The sequence below is a fragment of the Ambystoma mexicanum genome, chromosome 2p (genome assembly GCF_040938575.1).
Source record: "Ambystoma mexicanum isolate Mex_15411 chromosome 2p, UKY_AmexF1_1, whole genome shotgun sequence".
Taxonomy (NCBI): domain Eukaryota; kingdom Metazoa; phylum Chordata; class Amphibia; order Caudata; family Ambystomatidae; genus Ambystoma; species Ambystoma mexicanum.
Genome location: NC_090923.1, coordinates 487,582,077 through 487,601,766, shown reverse-complemented (window position 1 = coordinate 487,601,766; position 19,690 = coordinate 487,582,077). Strand labels below are relative to the sequence as shown.

At 51.1% G+C, this 19,690-nt stretch overlaps 1 protein-coding gene across 1 annotated transcript in view; it reads right to left on the bottom strand.

Moving 5' to 3' along the window:
- The window catches only part of IARS1 (isoleucyl-tRNA synthetase 1), a 2,025,584-nt gene that overhangs the window by 78,774 nt on the left and 1,927,120 nt on the right, over positions 1–19,690 (bottom strand). Inside the window, exon 32 of the mRNA XM_069643896.1 lies at positions 3,505–3,648. Coding sequence (XP_069499997.1) covers positions 3,505–3,648 — 144 coding nt within the window. The remainder of the gene's footprint in view (positions 1–3,504; positions 3,649–19,690) is intronic.

Here is a 19,690-nt window from a genome sequence, read left to right as displayed (position 1 = left end):
AGACTCTGGGTTGCAGCAGCTGTACTTTTCTCCGCTTCTCTTCGGTTCCTTGCAGTTCCAGTGGCGACTGACTTCTGGCCCAGGAGTCCTGCCGTTTATGCTAAAACCCCCCATTCACACAGCCTGGCTGTCAATCACTCAGCATGGGGGTTGTCCAGCCCGGACAAACACCTCAGCCAATAAACACAAAGTGCGACTTGAGTCTCCAAGGAGACCCTGTGCAGGGGGTGACTACACCCCTCCCTCACATTCAGCCCACCTAGACACCCAGACGCCAAAGCAGGGCTTCTGGTCAGAAGCCTGGCAATGTTCGGCGAACAAAGGAGGCAAACCTGGTTTGCCGCGCAAAGAAAGACCCAAGAAGGATGTTAACAAAAAGAAATGGCGATTAAACCCAACCGGAACTGAAATAAAAAGTATTTGGGCTAGCGGGTTTAAAGTTCGAGGCTACTAAAAAGCCTAAAACAATACCACGTTATGTAATATAATCGCGGTAGGAAAATTAGGGTAGATACCACTGCCACCAGCCAAGTCTTAATGTTAAGGGAGCGAAACAATGCTCCAGGAGGTACAGATAAAAAGGGCTAAGAATGAACCCTTTCCAATACTCCATGTAAGATGGGGTGTACTGTATCTGTGGTTAAATGTCTATGTAAAGTTAATGGCAACTTTACCTTTTTCTGGGGCAACAGCCAGCCCCAGAAATGGAGTCGGTGGGAAGTCAACCCTGTGTCACTGCACTGAAGGTGCTGTGTAACACACAACAGAGTGGGGCTACTGAAGTGGTGTACTCCAGAGTCCACAATCACAAAAACAGATGTAATACACATGGCAAAACACAGGTAAGAGGGGGGGAAAAGCTCCCACTCTTACCAAGTGGAAAAAATAAACTCCAGAAATCCAGCAAAGCTGCTGGGGGACTCACTAGGTAAGGTAAATTAGCCATAGAATGAGAATTCTCCCTAACAACGTGCCTGCGACGTGTTGCTCAGCCCGCTGGGCCCGGCCTCATCCAAGATTTTTGCGTGTGGATCACAAAGCCTACACTGTTCCTCGGGCCTAGGCCCAGTAGGTGTCGCACCCTCAACCCGGGGGTCGGAAGAGCTGCGTTTAGGCACCCCCTCGGACGTATTACCAGTATTAGGGCGTAGCCCTTCGGCCATGGTGCCGGTACAAGGGCGGAGCCCCTCAGTTGAAGACCCATTAAAAGAACCTTCAGGTCCCTCAACACTGTCACCGGGAGGATCCAAGGATCCCTCGGCCCGAAGGCCGGTAGCTGCAGTAGCCTCGGTGCACGTGCTGGTGGAAGGACCTGATCGGTCCCTTCCGTGCGGGAGAGTCCCTGGGAAGGAGTCTCCGTAGCGGGGAGCGATGAAGAATATCGGCCCTATCTTCGGCTTGGTTCGATGTTTCACGAAGTCCTTGAGGTCCTCTGGAGGCGACTTCTGGAAGAGCTCCCTCCACCTGGCCAGTCTGTTCTTCAGTGCTTTCAAGGACAGCGAGCCACACGCTGAACAAGCTTGCCAACCGTCGTCTGGGCCAAGGCAACATAGGCAGAGGGCGTGGGGGTCTGAAGTTGGGAAGAGCCTGTTGCAGGCTGGACCTGTAGAAGTCGACATGCGCCGGGGAGGAGCGTGATGCCCGAGGACCGAGGACCGAGTACCTGAATGACAAAGACAAAAAAGAAGACAAAGAGAAGAAGTATCCGCGCGTGGAATTACATGGCCTAAACCAAACCCAGGAGTGCTGGTGAATTCGGCCCATTCCCGTCAACGCGGAAAAGGGGACTTAGGTGTGGCGCCGGAGGGTGCAGTCAGGGCAGCGCATACTCCCTGGGCCACACCCCTCTAAATTTAAAGGTGAAGAAAGTTTTTTCAGGTGAAAAAGGTTCCGTCTCCCCCCGTCCCTTGGAAGGGACACCCATACAGTATGGAGGAAAGGGGACGGAACTTAAGAGTATTGTGTTTTTGTCGCCACATTTCGTGATTTGCTGGGGGTTGTGGGTAATACATTCTGACCCGATTTGCGCAAGTCAGACCTCTGTGGATTCCCAGGGGTGTCCTCTTTTCGGAAATGCATGGGGTTCCCCGTTTTCCTTGGTGGGTTCGATACCCTACGCACAAATCTGTAGGTTGTCCACATGAGCAAAATTCCAGAAAATCTACTCTGCCTAAAGACTTGGGGTTACCAGTGTTTTAGCCTTTTCCCTTTGCGCCCTGTTAGGTGCACCCACACATGTGAGCTACCGTTTTCGTCGCAACACCTGTGGGAACGCGGGAAGGTACGACATTCGTTGCGTTTGCGTGATTTTCGTAACGTTTCGATCGATTTTCTGCTGGCCTTTGTCACACAACCCTTTCATTTCCCAAATGTGACCTACATGTAGTTGCTGCTTTAGGCATTATACTCTTTTGTAATCTGCAAAAGGTCTGCCTGTGCTCTTACAAAAAATGTATGCTTGCCCTTCCTCAACACATTTGTTTTCCTTATTTACACATGTGGCGTACGTCTGTTTAGGCCGTAAGCATAAAACTCCTGTGTACCATGGCTCCGTTTTTGGCTTGTGTTATTGCTTGTTTCGTGAAATATTACAAAAAGTCGGGGGAAGGTAGCGGAGCAATGTTTTTCTCAAAATTCGCAGAAGCCATTGCCTTACCGGGCCAACCATGAACATCACATAGCTTTTTTTTTCCTTTCTTTTTCTCGATTTTTCCCCAAACTATGGGATTTTTTTCCTACATAGTTGTTGCCTGGCCTGGACAAATCACTGCTTCCTAAACTTGGAATTTAGTCTACTTTTCAGAAATGTATGCCTTTCTGTCCTCCCATTCAGTTTTCCTACCCTTCTCTTCCATTCCGTCCGTGCATGTCCTATTGGAATTCAGCACAGCAAACCATTTGTTCCTAGCACTTACAAGGAAAAAACCACAGGCTTCTTTGTACATCATTTTATTGGCATTTTCTGAAGAAGAAAAAACATTTCTCCCTTTTTGGTTATTTTCTCTTAACCTCTACAGCAAATTAGGATTCCTTGGTGGCATTACAACCGCCTACATGTGGGGGGAAAAAAAGGGGGGCAAATTTGGCTGAGATATCTCACGTAACAAAAATGTTAAAAGGCATTGAATGGTGACATACTAAAAAAGACCTTGGCACGGGGGGGGGGGGGGAGAATAAGGAGGAGGGATAGGGCGGAGGACGACACACATGACAGTTAAGGGGTTAATATAAATTTGTGAACCGCTCCCCCGCACCTGGAGTACGATATACCTGTGTGTAGTATGGTGCAGTTAAGGGCATATCCTTAGGGCAATTGGAATAACCTGGGACAAAGTGGTCCATTCTTCAATAAAAATCAACATAGTATATGCCACTGTCCAATCAGTTCTAACCCTGCACCTACCAAAGGAACCCCAGTGCAAGAAAATATTAATCATAGCTACAAAACACAACACATACATATTCCTGTGAAAAAAAAAATGATTTTGACAATGAATGTTTTACCTTGTGGCTCTGCATTCTGCAGTTGTAAGTTAATGTATTGGCAGAAGATGCTTTCGCTACTCTTAACTACAGAGGGAGCTGATCCGGAAGTCACATGAAGAATGTTTCCACTAAGACTCAGCAAGTCAGTACTACTCGTCAACTCTGAAAAAGTAAAAACAGAAAATGAATATGTGGGCACAGCAAACGCATAGGAATCAGACTAGCAATTCATAAAAAGGCATATATAGGCTAGGAGGACAAACGTAGCTGGGTTGTCGATGACAGCCTAGAGTTCTTCCAGAGCCACGGTCCAACTTGGGTGTTAGAAGACCACACCACAGGCTCCTTGTGAATAGCACTATATAGTCCTTAGTGAGCCCCAGGTATGCAAGAACCTGTTAAGTTTGATTATAAGTTACTCACTGTAGTGACTAACGTACTCCTAGTCCATAGTCCCCTTTTCCTCCATACTGCATGGGCGTCACCCGCTAGGGACGAGAGATGGTATCTTTTTCACCATAAAAAAATCTTCCGCATTAAATTTAGAGGCGCGCATGCACTCCCCTGACTCCACCCACCAGCGCCACTCCTCAGTCCCCTTTGACGCGTCGACAATATTACCATTGCCTAATGACACCAGTTTTATTAAGGGGGAGGACAGTGGGACGTATGGAGGAAAGGGGACTATGGACTGGGAGTACATTAGTCACTACGGTGAGTAACTCATATTTACTCCTACGTCCAGTCCCCATTCCTGGATACTGCATGGGCGATCACAACTGAATGTAGCCCCAGGGTGGAAAGGAGACACTCCTAAGAAAACAAGCACTGCCTGACCAAATGCTGCATTCGACCTGGAGCTGGAATCCAAACAGTAGTGCTTGCAGAAGACCGAAGGCATAGCCCATGTAGCCGCCCTGCTGATGCTCTGAAAAGCCACAGCTGTAGCCTTGGCTCTGATAGCATGGGCATGCATATTTGCCGGGAGAGGTTTGTGCTGCCCCTCATAGGCCTCCTTGAAAGCCGCTACATCCATTATGCTATGGAGGCTTTGTAAGCCTGGTCATGACCCAATGAAGGTGACAAAGAGAGCCTCCGATTTGCGGAAGCTCATGGTCCTGTCCAGATAGAATTTTAGAGCGCGCCTGACGTCTAGTTGGACCAAGTGGCAAAGTGATCCACCTGCGGATGACCCCATCTGTTGAAGATCCCCATCTGTTGAAGAGCTCCCGAAGGACTGGTTTGTTCAACTGCCATTCGTAGTTGGCCGCACCCAGTCTGCTGAGCCCGTCTGCCGCCAGGTTGCACTTCCCTGGGAGGTGGATTGCAATCAAGGGAACGTTGTTCTCCAGAGCCCACTCCCATATACTGACTGCCAAGGTGCATATGGGAGGAGACCTGGTGCCACCCTGCTTGTTGATGTAATACGGGAGGTGGATTGCAATCAAGGGAACGTTGTTCTCCAGAGCCCACTCCCATATACTGAGGCCAAGGTGCATAGGGGAGGAGACCTGGTGCCACCCTGCTTGTTGATGTAATACAGGCTGGTGGAGTTGTCCGTTGGAATGAGGATCATCTTGCCATTGATCATCGGAAGGAAGGGTTTGAGAGCAAGCCAGATGGCCATCAACTTGAGCCAGATGATGTGAGCCTCCTGCTCCTGAAGAGACCAAACTCCATGGACAATGTGGTAGTCCAGGATGGCTCCCCAGCCCTCCAAAGAAGAGACTGTGGTGATGGTAACCTGCGGTGCTGGTTGCCTGAAGGGCCTGCCTATCCTCAAGTCGTAGTCTGTGCTCCACCAGACTAGGTCCTGGTGGAGATGGGGAGGAATGCTGACAAGTGCTGCCTGGGAACCCCTCTGCTGACTCCAGGAGACTGCGAAGTGCAGCTGCAATCGTCTCATTTTGAGCCTTGTGTATAGGCACTACTAGTAGACATGCTGCCATGATACCCAAGAGGTGTTGGTACCACCATGCCGAGGTCACAGCTCTGCTGAGAAAATGCAACATGCCCCTTTTGATGGCTGTAATCTTGTCTTCCAAGGGGAAAACTCTTGGAACCTGCATCCCAGATGAGGCCTGGAAACGTCAGATTCTCCTTAGGCTCCAGCAGTGCCTTCTTGAGATTGATGGAGAATCCCAATTCGTGTAGCATATTCATGAGGGCGGAGGCAGTGTGATGGACGGCTTCCGGGGATCTCGCCCGACAAGCCAGTCGTCTAAGTATGGATAGACATGGAGACTCTGGGCCTGAGAAGGGCTGCCACCGCATTCATAAGTCTGGTAAAGACGATGGGGGCTGGATTGAGGCCAAAGGGTAGAACCTTGTATTGAAAATGAAAGCCCATGATCCTGAACCTCAGGAAGGACCGATGAGGCTGCCAAATAGGGACGTGTAGGTATGCGTCATTCAGATCCAGGAGCACATCCAGTCTCTCCTTCACAGTGTCTCAGCAATAAGTGCTGGGGTAACAATCTTGACATTTTGAAGAGGAAGAGAAAGGTTCAAGATGGAAAGGTCCGCACTTTGTGGCAGCGGGCTAGTAAGTGTAAGAATATATAAGAATGTACCTATATACCAAACGAGTGTAGAGTATGTCCACCTCCCCCACTCTCCCTACTTGCAGGCCCAAATCCGTCGTAGGACCCTCAGATTGTATTTTTTCTGACATGAGGTAGCATGAGGAGAAGCGTGAGTACAGATGATCCAAGCAGAGGGATCATGGGTACAGTGGACGTCACACTAGGGATAGTATTACTGGCACGTCCTGTGTCGACGCCCATTTTCGAGTTTCGAAAAACAAACTAATACTTCGCAGCTTCCACTAGATGTCAGCCTATGCACAGCATGTGATCTAAGCAGATTCCACAAGCCTCAGAAATATATACATATATATAGATCTAAAGCTTGGTGAAGCAAGCCTGTGATGCCCCGAAAATACTGCATATTAACAGCAGAAAATATAAATACCTGGGTGGTGTTTGGGATTAAAGAAAGCGTACATGTGTCATTTTATAAGAAAGCATAAATATAGATGAACAAGGTGCATTTGAACAGTAGGGCTAATATAATTAGCACTTACATAGCGCATACAAGTACTTGGAGGAACAGGCGTTGCCATAGCACCTAATTGTTACATTGCATGTAATTACAGGCACTTAAAAGGCAGGGCCTGTATAAGGATCAAGTTGCTTACCTGTAACTCCAGTTCTCCAGTATTGATTATTTCCATAGATTCACATGGTGTGTGAATATGTTCCATCATCAGGCTCGATACCATTAAAGCAGTTTTCATTTGTATTTGAAAATGCGTCACTTAAGTGTTCTCGAAGAGTTTCTTTGGGTCACATTTACCCACAGCCAATAGGCTGAGTCTCCCTTAGCTGCACCCCTGGAGGCCATCTTCAGATTAGCATAGCACAGATGCAGGAGCCAAGACGAGCGTTTGTAGGATAGGCGGGAGGGTCGCATGTCAATCTATTAAAGATACCAATGCTGGAGAGTAGAAATAACAGAGAAGTAACATATTCCTTCTACAGCATTGGATCTTTCATAGATTCACAGGCTGTTTGAATACGCATTCAATGCAAAGAAGGGTGGCGTAAATAGTATCACCTTCAGGAAAAAACTCACCTTTTTGTGAATAGAGGGCAAAGTGCTGCTTGCCTAACCCTGGACTCCTCAGCTGAATTAGTGTTTACACAGTAAAGCCTTGGGATGATGTGGACAGACCTCCACATGGTTGTCATTCAGATATCCAACAGTGGGACACCTGAGTGGAAGACACTAAGTGGAAGAAACAGCCCTTGAGACTTGAGGCCGAAGGATAAGCCCATGGACTGATAGCGCAGGGTGCCACTGTGAACAGAATAAACTTCCAGTGGCAACGTTGGATAGGGATGTGGAAGTTCACATCTTCAAGTCCAGCGAAGACAGGAAAACCCCTTGTTGAAGTTGGGTGAGAATGTGTTTAAGTGTGATAATCCTGAAAGTCTGGAATTGGATATATGTGTTCAGTAGATAAAGGTCTAGAATTGGTCTCCAACTATCAGATTTTTTCCTCACAAGGAAATAACAGGTATAAATGCCTTAGCCCCAAAGGGTTTAAGGGAACCCGTTCTATGGCTCCCTTAGAGAGGTGGGCATGGACTGAGTCAAAAAATGTTTTTCCACCTTGGTGGTTGGAGGAATTTTGGGCAGTTGGCTCTGAAATTCTAGGGTGTGACTGTGATGGAGCAAGGACAGCACCCACAAGAGGTGGAGAAACCTAAGGCAATCTGCTGACACAATATAATAATTACACAGGAATCAGAATAATGGCGAAAAGGCGGCAGCAGGATTTATTAATTACAAACAGAAAATTTCGCTAACAATTCAGATACAGAAAATTATAACCAACAATCCAGATGTGTGCTTTTGGTCACATCAGGGTCAGTAAGAATGATGGCCCTTTCCTACGCCAGCGTTATTTCTACTCCCAGGTCCGCGTTAGTGGCGCCAGTCATAATTATCTTTACAGGCCTGTTGGAATGGGACCTGTCATTTTTATTTGTGGCTGGCGCAGTGTCTTATGTGTTGTGGGCAGTCTTCAGCCTGACCCTTGCTGCCATGTGCTTCATTACAACGTCCGTTGTCTGTGCTTTCTTAGTTCTTGCCCATCATTACCCTTCACTCCATTTCTCTTTTTTCACTGCAGGGTGGAAAAAGAAAATCCTCCTTCAGCTGCTAACACGCTCCATGCAGAACGTGTTGTTGGGACAACTGTTCCTGTATGCCCACTGATGCCCACTGACCCCGATATTTATGGGGCAACATAACCCTAAGGCAAAGTCCCTTCCAAGGTGCCAGGCGGCATGATCAAAGGGCCCTGTTATGTCCGCCCGGACCAAATGCTACTTCCCTTCCTTTGTATTTTTAAACTATCCCCTTTTGCTGGGATAGTGTGAATTTGTCGTCACGTGTTGCCACTGTGAGGGGTAGAGAGGAGGCAGTTGCCTGACTGCGCTGCCATTCCCAATCCCCACACTGGCCATTTGCCCTGCTGCCCTCTTCTTAATTCCTGTGCACTAACTCCATTCTTGCTGTCACTCCGCTGCATAGGGCATTTGTCTGTGGTGATGTTTGACAACTCTGAGGAAATGCAAAAGATGGCCTCCCACTGGGGGGTGGAAGTGGGGTTGGGGGCCATGGGCTAGCAGCCTGGTCAAGCCTGCTTACTGGCTTGCCCTCACGCTTGGGAGGAGCCGAGTCGCAATTTATGCCTCTGCACTTGGCTTCAGATGGGTATCATTAGAGGCCACAGAAGATACAATGCACTTTCTGAAAGAGTCTAGCTCTCTCCCTTCCTTAACAGGTTTTTCAGCACACACAGAAAAAAGGTTGGCTGAGAGTTTGCGAGCAGCCACAGAGACCACAGAATCAGGACTTGACTGGGTTTGCAGTTATTTGGGGCACTGTTTGGACCCCTGTATTTCTTCCTGTACCAGTCTTTTTTTCTTCTTTTTTTAGAGGAGCGATCAGAGGGTTATTAATCATTATGAGATAATCCTGCCAGATATCGTTGAGCACTGGAATGGAGAACAGTTTTACGTGCCTGTTCACTGCGATGATACAAGAAAGTTTTCCTTCCTCTGTTCTACAGAGATCAAAGCAAAAAGTTTAGTGGTCTTGGATGTAAGAGATTGAAAAGTCCCAATTTTGTCAGGCAGAGAATCTCTGATGGAAGGATCGTCAAGTTCACCATCTGCCTGAACTAGGTACTCAACCTCAATTAGAACAAGTTACTCTCTTACATGGTAACATTCTTTCGATGGGATGGTCCGACGAAGTATTCCATATCTATGACAGACTCCCAAAGCAGTACCAACGTAAGGAGGTGGGAAAAGAATTTAGAATATACAAATTTAGAATTCCCAATCAAATTGCAGGGTACAGGACCGCCTTGCCAAAGGCCAGATCCTGCCCATGGATAGAATCTAGGGAGTAGTGACGTACAAAAGTATGGACCGAAGCCCAAGTGGCTGCTTCACAGATGTTACGGATAGGAACACCCCTCTGCAGGGCAATAGAGGCAGCCATACACCTGGTAGAATGGGCCCGTAAGCCTACCGGAGGGTCCTTACCCGCCAAGGGGTAACATTCAGAAATTGCCAAGATAATCCATCTAGACAAAGTCTGTTTAGTAACAGCTTGTCCCAAACGCTTTCCAGCGTAACCAATAAAGAGCTGATCATCCACTCTGACCCGGGACATGCGTGCAATGTAGAAACTTAAAGCTCTCCTAGGATCTAACCTATGGAGCCTCTCCTCGTCCTTACAAGGATGCGGAGGAGGATAAAATGCCGGAAGAATGACCTTCTGGCTCAAATGAAATTCCGACACAACTTTCAGAAGAAAGGAAGGACGAACTCTAAGGACAACCCTGTCCTTATGAAACACAGTGAAGGGTGGCTTAACTGACAGTGCCTGTAACTCACTCTGCAAGCAGAAGTGACCGCAACTAAAAACACAGTTTTCAGGGTTAACAGTCTCAAAGGACAAGAATGTAAAGGCTCAAATGGAGCACCCATTAGAAATTTGAGAACAAGGTTCAAATCCCAACCGGGCACCTGGAAAGGTGACAGAGGGAACACATTATTGAGCCCTTTCAGAAACTGAGAAATTAAAAGGAATTTTAAAATAACACCACGTGCGCTTAAATATGGACAGGGCTGCCAGGTAACCTTTAATGGTACCCACTTGCAAGCCCCTGTGGGCTAAAGAAAGCAAAAAAGACAGAACCAAAGGAATGTCACATGAAAAAGGATCCACATTCTTAACCCTGCACCAGTCGCAGAACTTTCTCCAACGGCAACGGTACAGGGACTTTGTTGCCGGCCATCTGGCCGAAAGCAACACCTCCATCACCTCTTCAGGGAGGTCCCAATCCTTGTACCTCAACCTTTCAGAAGCCAAGAGTGAAGGTTGAAGGATCTAACATCTGGATGGAGAACCTGACCCCCCTCCCGTGAGAGCAGATGGTCTCGGTAGGGAAGACGACGTGAAGGGCAGATGGACAAGTCGAGAAGGTCCGGGTACCACATCCCCCGGGCCCATGCCGGAGCAATGAGGATCATCCGGGAACTTCCGTAACCTCTGCAGCACTTGCAGGATGACGGGGATTGGAGGAAACACGTACAGCAGTGGGAAGGGCCACTCCACCACGAACACGTCTCCTAAGGCTCCTCTTGGAGGAAATTCCCACGAGCAGAACCTTTCGCACTTTCCGGTTGACACTGGAGGCGAAGAGATCCACTTGAGGGGTCCCCCAAAGGGCAAAGATCTCCAGGAGAATCTCCTGAGCCAACTCCCACTCGGGAGAGATCGCGCTCCGCCGTCTTGTTTTCGTCCCCGGCCAGATGAACTGCTGAGATCGAAATTTCCTGCTGGATGGCCCAGAACCAGAGCCGCATCGCCTGCCAGCACAGAGGAAGTGACCCTGCCCCCCCACTGTGTTGTCCGTCAGAATCAGGACATTCTTCCCTAGCACAGATGGCAGAAAAGTCTTCAGGGCAAGCCTGACCGCCCTCAGCTCCAACAGATTGATATGGAGTCTGGACTCCGACAGAGACCAACGACCACTGACTGTCAGCTTGTGGCATGAGCTCCCCCTCCCGCGAGGGACTCGTCTGTCACGATCGTCACCTCCGGCCAGGGTAGCCTAAATGGAGCCCTCCTCATCAGATTGCCTTTGACGGCCCACCACAGAAGGTCCTGGGCGACCGAGGGCAGCACCTGAATGGGGTCCGACATCCTGCCAGAGGACTGTGACCACTGGAGCTTGAGAGCCCATTGCAGAGATCACATCTGCAACCTGGCCTCTGCCACCAGAAGAATGCAGGATGCCATGCGGCCGAGCAACCTCAAGAACTCGAATGCTGGGAGACTCTGGGCATGTTGAAAGTTGTGCACCATCTGCTGAATGTGGTGAGCCCTCACCTGGGGAGGAAAACACTGCCCCAGGGACATGTCGAGCACTGCTCCTATGTACTGGAGCCGCTGAGTTGGCGTCAAGTGGGACTTCTTTAAGTTGAGGGAGAAGCCCAGCTTGTGAAGGGAGTGGCAGGTGACGGACAGATGATCCAGGACTTCCTCGGGAGAGCGCGCCCTGATCAACCAATCGTCCAGGTAGGGGTAGACGTGAATCCCCCCTTTCCTGAGATACGCTGCCACAACCTCCATGGCTTGGTAAAGACCCTCGGGCGGAAGTCAATCCGAACGGCAGGACCTGAAACTGAAAGTGGAAGTCGCCAACCGCGAACCTCAGGTACTTCTTGTGCTTGGGATGGATCGGCACATGAAAATAAGCATCCTTGAGGTCTAGAGACACCAACCAGTCCTGAAGTTGAAGGGCCTGGAGGACTTGAGAAAGAGTAACCATCTTGAACTTGTCCTTCCTAAGGAGCTTGTTCAAACCCCGCAAGTCCATTATGGGTGTCAATTCCCTGTCTTTCTTCGAAATCAAAAAATAAGGTGAATACCATCCCTTTTTCCTCTCTGCTACAGGCACCAGTTCTACGGCGCCTTTCTCCAGCAGGGATTGTATTTCCTGCACAAGGAGCGGATCCGGACTCTTTAAAGAGAGATTCCCTGGTGGATTGTCGTGAGGCCTCTGCCGGAAAGGAAGACAGTAGCCATGGGCTATGATCTCCAGAACCCACACATCTGAAGTAATGGCACGCCATTCTACAAGATGCTGCGCCAGCCTTCCCCCAACCGGCGAAGCATGGGCCTCATGACTGACCTGAAGCGGCAGTGCCTGAGGGCAATGAGGCAACTGCTCGAGCGGCCTTGGCACCTCGAGTACCTGGTTTTCCACCTCTGGCACTCCTACGGTTGCCCCTTTGACTTGCAGCTCCTCTCGATTTACTAAAGGACGAGTAATATCGAAAGGAACCTCCCCTCCACTGCTGTCCCCTAGGACGAAAAGGCAGAGGTTAGAGAACTGCAGCGCCCAATGACTTCGCTGCAGCTTTGGTGGTCTGCAACCTCTCAAGACTCTCGTCAGCCTTGATGCCAAAAAGATGTTCACCAACAAAGGGCATGTTGAGGAGCCGGGCTTGCACATCAGGAGCAAACCCCGACTTCCGCAACCAGCAAACCTGCGTATTACGGTGCTCGCCGCCATGGACCGGCTGACGCAATCAACCATGTCCAAACCCGACTGAACGGATTTGCACATGGCAGCACAATAGCAAGGAAACCATCCCGTTCCTCCCCTTCGGGAATATGACAGCCGCTAAGTAGATATAGTTCCACAGAGTGTGCGTGAAACGAGACAAGGCACAAACCGAGTTGGCAGACTGAAGCGCCATACCCCCAGAAGAAAACAATTTCGCCCAGCCGTCAAAAAGTTTGTCGTCCCCATCAGGAGGGATGGTAGGATACGATGCCTGCTTTGCGGGGGCCGTAGCCGCCTGCACCACTAAACTCTCCGGAGTGGGATGCGTGGTCAAGTAGCAGGGGTCGCCACTGGCTGGGCGATATTTCTTCGGCAAGGACTTGCTCACTGCCGGGAGACTCTCTGGAGAAGTCCAAGCCGCAGCCACCCTGCTCTGCAAGGCCATATGGAATGGCAGCACCGGGTCAGTTGGTGGACCCTGGTCGAGGATATCAGTCAGGTCATCCTGCTGAAAATCCCCAGGGGGGGCAGACCACCCCAGGTAATCCTTGACCCTCGACATCAGACACTGGTATGAGGACTCGGCATGAGTGCCAGGCTCAGGCCTATCAAACTCCACCTCCGGAGAGGTGTTCAGACCACTGGCGTCGTGCAACGACTGACGCAGGTCCTCCAGTTGGCTATGACCAGAAACAATGTCATCAGGAACCTCTGCAGGAACCACACCTTACTAAGATCCCTCATCCACCTCAGAAATATAATCCAGAGGCTGGAAGGAGGACACAGAAAAAGGAACAAAGACTTGTTTAGCCTTGGCCAGCACCTTTCTGGGGGGTGCCACCGTGCCACCTCTGACAAAGCCGCCTCGAAAGGCGTGGAGGGCGTTGACGGAATCAGCGTCGAGCGCGGTGCTGACAGCTTCGACACAGGCCTCAAGGGCAGAGTCCCGAGGTTGTCTCTGGACAGCCTTGGCGACGATGGCGTCGACTACTTCCTCGGAGGAGGAGCCTCGAGAGAGTCCGTCGACAACCTTGGCGTCACAGGCGTCGATGTCTTCCTCGAAGACTTCACAGGGTCTCGTGGTCTCGAGGGCGTCGAGGACCGGGACCTGGAACGGGCATGTCTAGAGCGTCCATCCTTGTCCGACCGGGACCTCGAAGGCGCCTGGTGGTTGTGACGATTGCTCAAGCCCGAAGGCGGACGAGCAGTGTCTCTAGCATGGCCACGTCCGGCGTCCTCAGACTGTGCGGACGGACCGGAGCCCTGCGATTGAAAAATCGCCAACATCTCCTTTCGGAAGGAATCCCATTCCTTAGGAGTGGAATGCTTGTTGGGACAAGCAACCCACCGACGGGCGGAGTCCTCGGATGAGGAGGGGGACGGGGAAGGCGACCTGTGACGGTGCTTCCTGGAGCAGAGGAATGGCGGGACCGACTCCCAGACCGAGAACCCCTGGACTCACGACGACGACGATGCAGCGAGTCGCCCCTCGAATCATCCGTCGAAAGACCAGTGGAACGCGACTTCTGGGGCTTGGCCACCTTACCGACCGACAGCTTCTTACGCCCCCCGCAAGGCCTTCGATGTGAGCGATTGGCAGTCGACAAAGTCATGCGTATCGTGGTCCTCCCTGAGGCACCAGAGGAAAGCGTTGTGCGTGTCCGTCAGCGACACCTTGGACCCGCACACCCGACACTTCTTAAACCCAGACCGCAGGGTGGAAGAAGCCGAAGACATACAATATCAAGGAAGAAAACAGGTTCGAAGAACCGAAAGAACAGGATTCAGTAGAATCAAGGCGCGCCGAGATCTCCGAAGCGAACACGTTCACGGAAAAACCAGAACTGAGGCTACGAGCGTCGTGCGTCCTACTTATAATATCTGGTGACGTTGGCTCGAAGGAGGCCCTCGAGGACAGCGCATCGACGTCATCGACACAGGACGCAAACGCCGAAAGATTTTCCGAAAGCAGCACAGCTGTCATAGATATGGAATACGTCGGAGGACCCAATCCCCTCGAAATTAAAGTTACTCACCATAGTGATATAGTACTCATAGTCAGAGTCCCCTTTTCGTCCATCCTTGTGGGTGTCCCACAACATGGGGACCGTACTGGAATCTTTGGAAGCAAAAAAATGTGCTTCCCCTTTAAATTAAGTACAGTGCGCGGGGACGCAGCCTCAGTAACACCCCGCCGAGGCCCAGACCTCGGGTGCCTCACCACAGTCAGCATCAGATGCCTAAATGGAGAAATGACTTAACGTAATCTTTCTATGAATTCTTCTCCCGCAGATTCCTCATCTTGTTTGATAGAATCTTTGAGCTCTGTTGTGTAGAAACTTTGTCGACAGGCGGCGTAGTGACCCTCGACTCGGCCGTCGATCCGTCTTGCTTGGTGCGTGATCGTTGGCTCCGGACACAATGTCAGGCGTCGTATACATAGCACGTCGCTACGCCCCATGCTTCAGCCCACCCACCCTCTTGTCCCCCGTGCCTGAACGCTGCTGGGGAAAACAATGGGAGGGAGGCTAAACAGCCTACAAAAAAAAAAAAAAAAAACTTCATGGGATGAATTCCAAAGGGGAGACCCCACAGAATTAGAGAATATAATAGAAAAAGATTTTTTTTTTGTTTAACACGTGATCAGTAATATGGAAGTGGGCAGCTTAGAGCCATTATTAGATGTCTCCTCGCTTGGACAGAAGCGCTAAGCCACAAGGACGTACTGAGCGGGGATGGATGGGAGGGACCATGAGGAATATGCGGGAGAAGAGGAACAACCAATCGAAAGAATGTTACCAGTCGGTAAGTAACTTGTCCTTTTTGAGGAAGATTGAGGAAGATTAGAAGGCTTGAACAGTCCTTTGGGGACATGTTTTTCAACAGGTGAGATAACCCTATGATTTTGGACTTCCCAGCCAGTTTTGATGCAATATGTCGAGTTTCGACATTGGAAGGGACCTCCACCTCGTCTGTCAACATACAGCGTTCGGTAGAATGAGTTTTTTTGGGTGGCGTCCTTTGTCTTACGGGGCCTGTCATGGGGCGACCGGGATTTCGAGTGCCCAGGTGACAGGGAATCTACTGATCTCCGCCTAGACGCCGAATCTGGGCTTACGGTCGGCGGTGCCGACACATCACCGCAGGGTGTCTGCTTAGTGTGGGAAGAGGGAGTACTCGTGCCGCCGGGTGTCATCTCCACAACTGGGCCGCCGGCCTGTCTACTATGGTCGGGGGCTTGCACTTGGGAACTAGAATGTTCCCCTTCGAAATCACCGTCCATGAAGACGGCGACGCTGCCATCACTGGAGGCTCCTTCCAAGTCCATGGCAGCCTGGGCCTACATGGCGTGATGGGCCCAGCGCTTCGTTCTGTGATCTCGAACTGTCTTTGGTTTAAACAGCTTGCACGCTCGACTGTGCCCTTTGTCGTGGTTCAAACACAGGTTGCACTCTGCGTTTGTCGATCCACAGAAACATTTTGTTACATGTGGGGCAGAATTTAAAGGGTGTCTTATCCATGTTTGGGAAAGGCAGCCAGGCGATAAAGGGAAAGGATGGGAAAATACATTATTCAATGACCGCCCCCCACTCTCCCTACTGTATGAGCCTAGGCCCGGTGTGCCTTGCAAGGCTGAAAAGGTCAGTAAACTTGACTCCGTCGGATGGCGTTGTCTTATCCTTTGTCTTGACTCTTCCACCGCGTCGAAGAACTATGTCGGAAGAATAAAGGACAGAAAGAGTAACTATATTTAAACTTTGATAAGCAAATGGCGTCAGCCGAAATTGAACTCAGAGATGCGACCGCTCACGATGGTGGAAAAAAACAATTGGAGGGACCTCGACACGTGAAGGACCATGGGTACAGTGGACGTCACACTAGGGATAGTATTACTGGCACGCCATGTTGTTACGCTCACCTGGCTCCCACCGAGGCGTCGATCGGAACTGGACAGCTGCGGTCTCCACCAATGTGACGCATAGGGCCGAGATGACGGACTGGACTGGCCCACCTAGCTTTGTTTGCTTGGCCGAGGAATATTCTTCTGCAAATGGAGAAAGGGAATTAACCACCCGTAGAGTTGAGCGTAAATCCCTCCCACCCCCACTGTTCTCCCCACAGATCACCTTTGATGTCCCCTCTTATAGTCTCACCTGATGGTTTGAAAAGATGAGCTCTCCATCCTGCATTGAGCGCAGGGGCGCGTTGATAACCAGTTGCTTCACTGGCTCGAATGAATTGGTGAGTTTCAGAACAATATTGACTCTGAGATTCCCGGCAAGACGCTGTAAGGAACAAGTTACTTACCTGCAACTGTTGTTCTCCAGCATGGGTCTGGCATGGATTCACATGCTCATGAATATTCCCCGTCGTCAGGCTGGGAATCCTCGGTAAAGAAAAATCAGTATCAGTTTCGTTTCTGATCTGTCTTTCGTAGTAGTAACCAATGACTGACCTCTGCGTCATACTGACCACAGCCAATGACTGCCCTCTACCTAAGCCCCGCCTCTGGCAGCCATCTTCAGATTTGGTAGCGCGTGAAGTGGCAGTATGACCAAGTGAAGAGCCGCAGAGGGGTAGGCGGGAGGGTTCGCATGTGAATCCATGCTGGAGAACAACCGTTACAGGTAAGTAACTTGTTCCTTCTCCAGCATGGGGTCTGGCATGGATTCACATGCTCATGAATAAAGAATACATAGCAGTACACACATGCACAACCACAGGAGGTGGCAAAGGCTCAACATTAAGCATTACATCAAACTCAACATCAAGCAATCTTACCTCCTCACCAGGCTCACCTTAGGCGAACAGATTGCGCAGCACTGCTTGGCCGACCCTGGACTCCTCCCTGGAATCCCGGTCGGCGCAGTAGAATTTCGTGAAGGTGTGCGTCGACCTCCATGTAGCAGCCCTGCAGATGTCCAGCAAGGGCACACCAGATAGGAACGCCGTGGTAGCTGCGATCGCTCTGGTGGAATGGGCTCTCGGACGGCCAGGCAGCGGTCGGTTTGCCAACCGATGACAGTACATGATACAGCCGGAGAGCCATCTGGAAATGGAAGCCTTTGAGAGAGCCTTCCCCGGATTGACAGGTCCAAAGTTCACAAAAAGTTGTGACGTCTTCCGAAAACACTTCGTGCGGTCCACGTAGAACTTCAGCGCTCTAGCCACATCCAGCGAGTGCAAAGTCCTTTCGGCCGGCGACGAAGGCGACGGGAAGAAAACAGGCAACACCAAGGGTTTGTTGAGGTGGAATTCCGACGGTACCTTGGGCATGAAGGAAGGGTGCGTCCTGAGCACTACCCTTGTGTCGTGAAAAGTCAAGTACGGGGGCTTGCAGGAAAGGGCCTGGATCTCTCCCACTCTTCGTGCGGAGGTGATGGCCACAAGAAACGCTGTTTTCCACGACAAGAACTTCAACGGGGCCGAGTGCAGAGGCTCGAACGAAGGTCCCATGAGCTTGGCCAGCACCACGTTGAGCTCCCACGCCGGGGCCGGAGCCTTCACCGGCGGGAACGATCTGAACAGTCCCTTCATGAATTCTTTCACCAGATGAGACCACAAAGACGTCCGCCCTGTGGTTCTGGTGTATCGGGAGATCGCAGCAAGATGAACCTTGATGGACGCGTGAGCCAGTCCAGCCTTGGCCAGCGTCAGAAGGTACGGCAGTACCTGGGGAGCCGTAATCCGTAGAGGGTTAATCTTCTGTGCGTGGCACCAGACAGAGAACCTCTTCCATTTGTGTCCATAGCATTTAAGAGTTGAGGACGCCCTGGCCTTTGCAAGAACCTCTCTGCAGTCGGCCGGTATGTCGTATCCTCCAAACTCTAACGCTGCAGGAGCCAGGCCTGCAAGTTCAGCGACTTCGTGATGGAGGATGGCGCCTCCTTCCCTGGAGAGAAGATCCGCGTCCACTGGCAGCTTGATTGACGGGGACGCTGACAAGTCCAGAAGGTCCGGGAACCATATCTGCCTCGGCCACGCAGGTGAGACGAGGATCATCCTGCACCGTGACCTCTTGAGCTGGTTGATGAGCCGGATCAGCAATGGCAATGGAGGGAACGCGTATAGAAACAGGCCCTTCCAGGGGAACGAGAAAGCATCGCCCATGCTCCTCGGCTGGGGAAAACTGCTGGCGAACCTCCGGCACTTGGAGTTTGTCGCCGTCGCGAACAGATCGATCTGGGGTGTGCCCCACCGTCGGAAGAGGCGGTCCACTAGATCCTGTCATACTTCCCACTCGTGGCACGAGCGCAGCTCTCTGCTGAGCGAGTCGGCGATGGTGTTTTTTTATCCCTGCCAGATGAAACGGCACCAGAAACATCCCTTGGTCGACGGCCCAGTGCCACAGATCCTGCGCCTCCTTGGACAGGGCTGGGGACCTGGTTCCGCCCTGCTTCCTGATTTAGAACATGGTGGTGGTGTTGTCGGTGAAGATCCTCACCACCTTGCCCTTGAGGGACGGAAGAAAGGACCCGAGGGCCCAAAACACTGCACGGAGCTCCAGGACGTTGATATGGAGGGACTTCTCCGTCGGAAGCCAAATGCCTCTCGCGTGCAGATTTCCGGTGTGCGCTCCCCACCCTTCCAGGGAGGCATCCGTGGTTACTGTCTCCTGGTGGCCGGGGGTCTGGAAGTCCATGCCCGCCGTCAGATGCGCGCGGGTGCCCCCCACCGGATCGCTCGTCGGAAACTCTCGTCGAGTGTGATCCTCTCCTCGAGGCTGCCCGTCGTCTGGATCCAGCGCGCGTCCAGGAACTCCTGCAACGGGCGCATCCGGAGCCTGCACAGGCGGATGAGGTAAATGCAAGAAGACATCATTCCGAGGAGTCCGCGACCAGCATCCGCTGCACCTTGCCCAAGATGGCCCTCGTCCTTTCCTCCGACGGAGAGGCCAGAAGCGACACTGTGTCGAGCTTCGCTCCCAAAATCAGTGCGTCTTGGCGTAGTTTATGGAGAATCCCAGGTCCGTGAGTAGTTGGACGGTCCTTGCCGTGTGCTCCACGGCGAGCTCCTTCGTCTTCGCTCGGATGAGCCAGT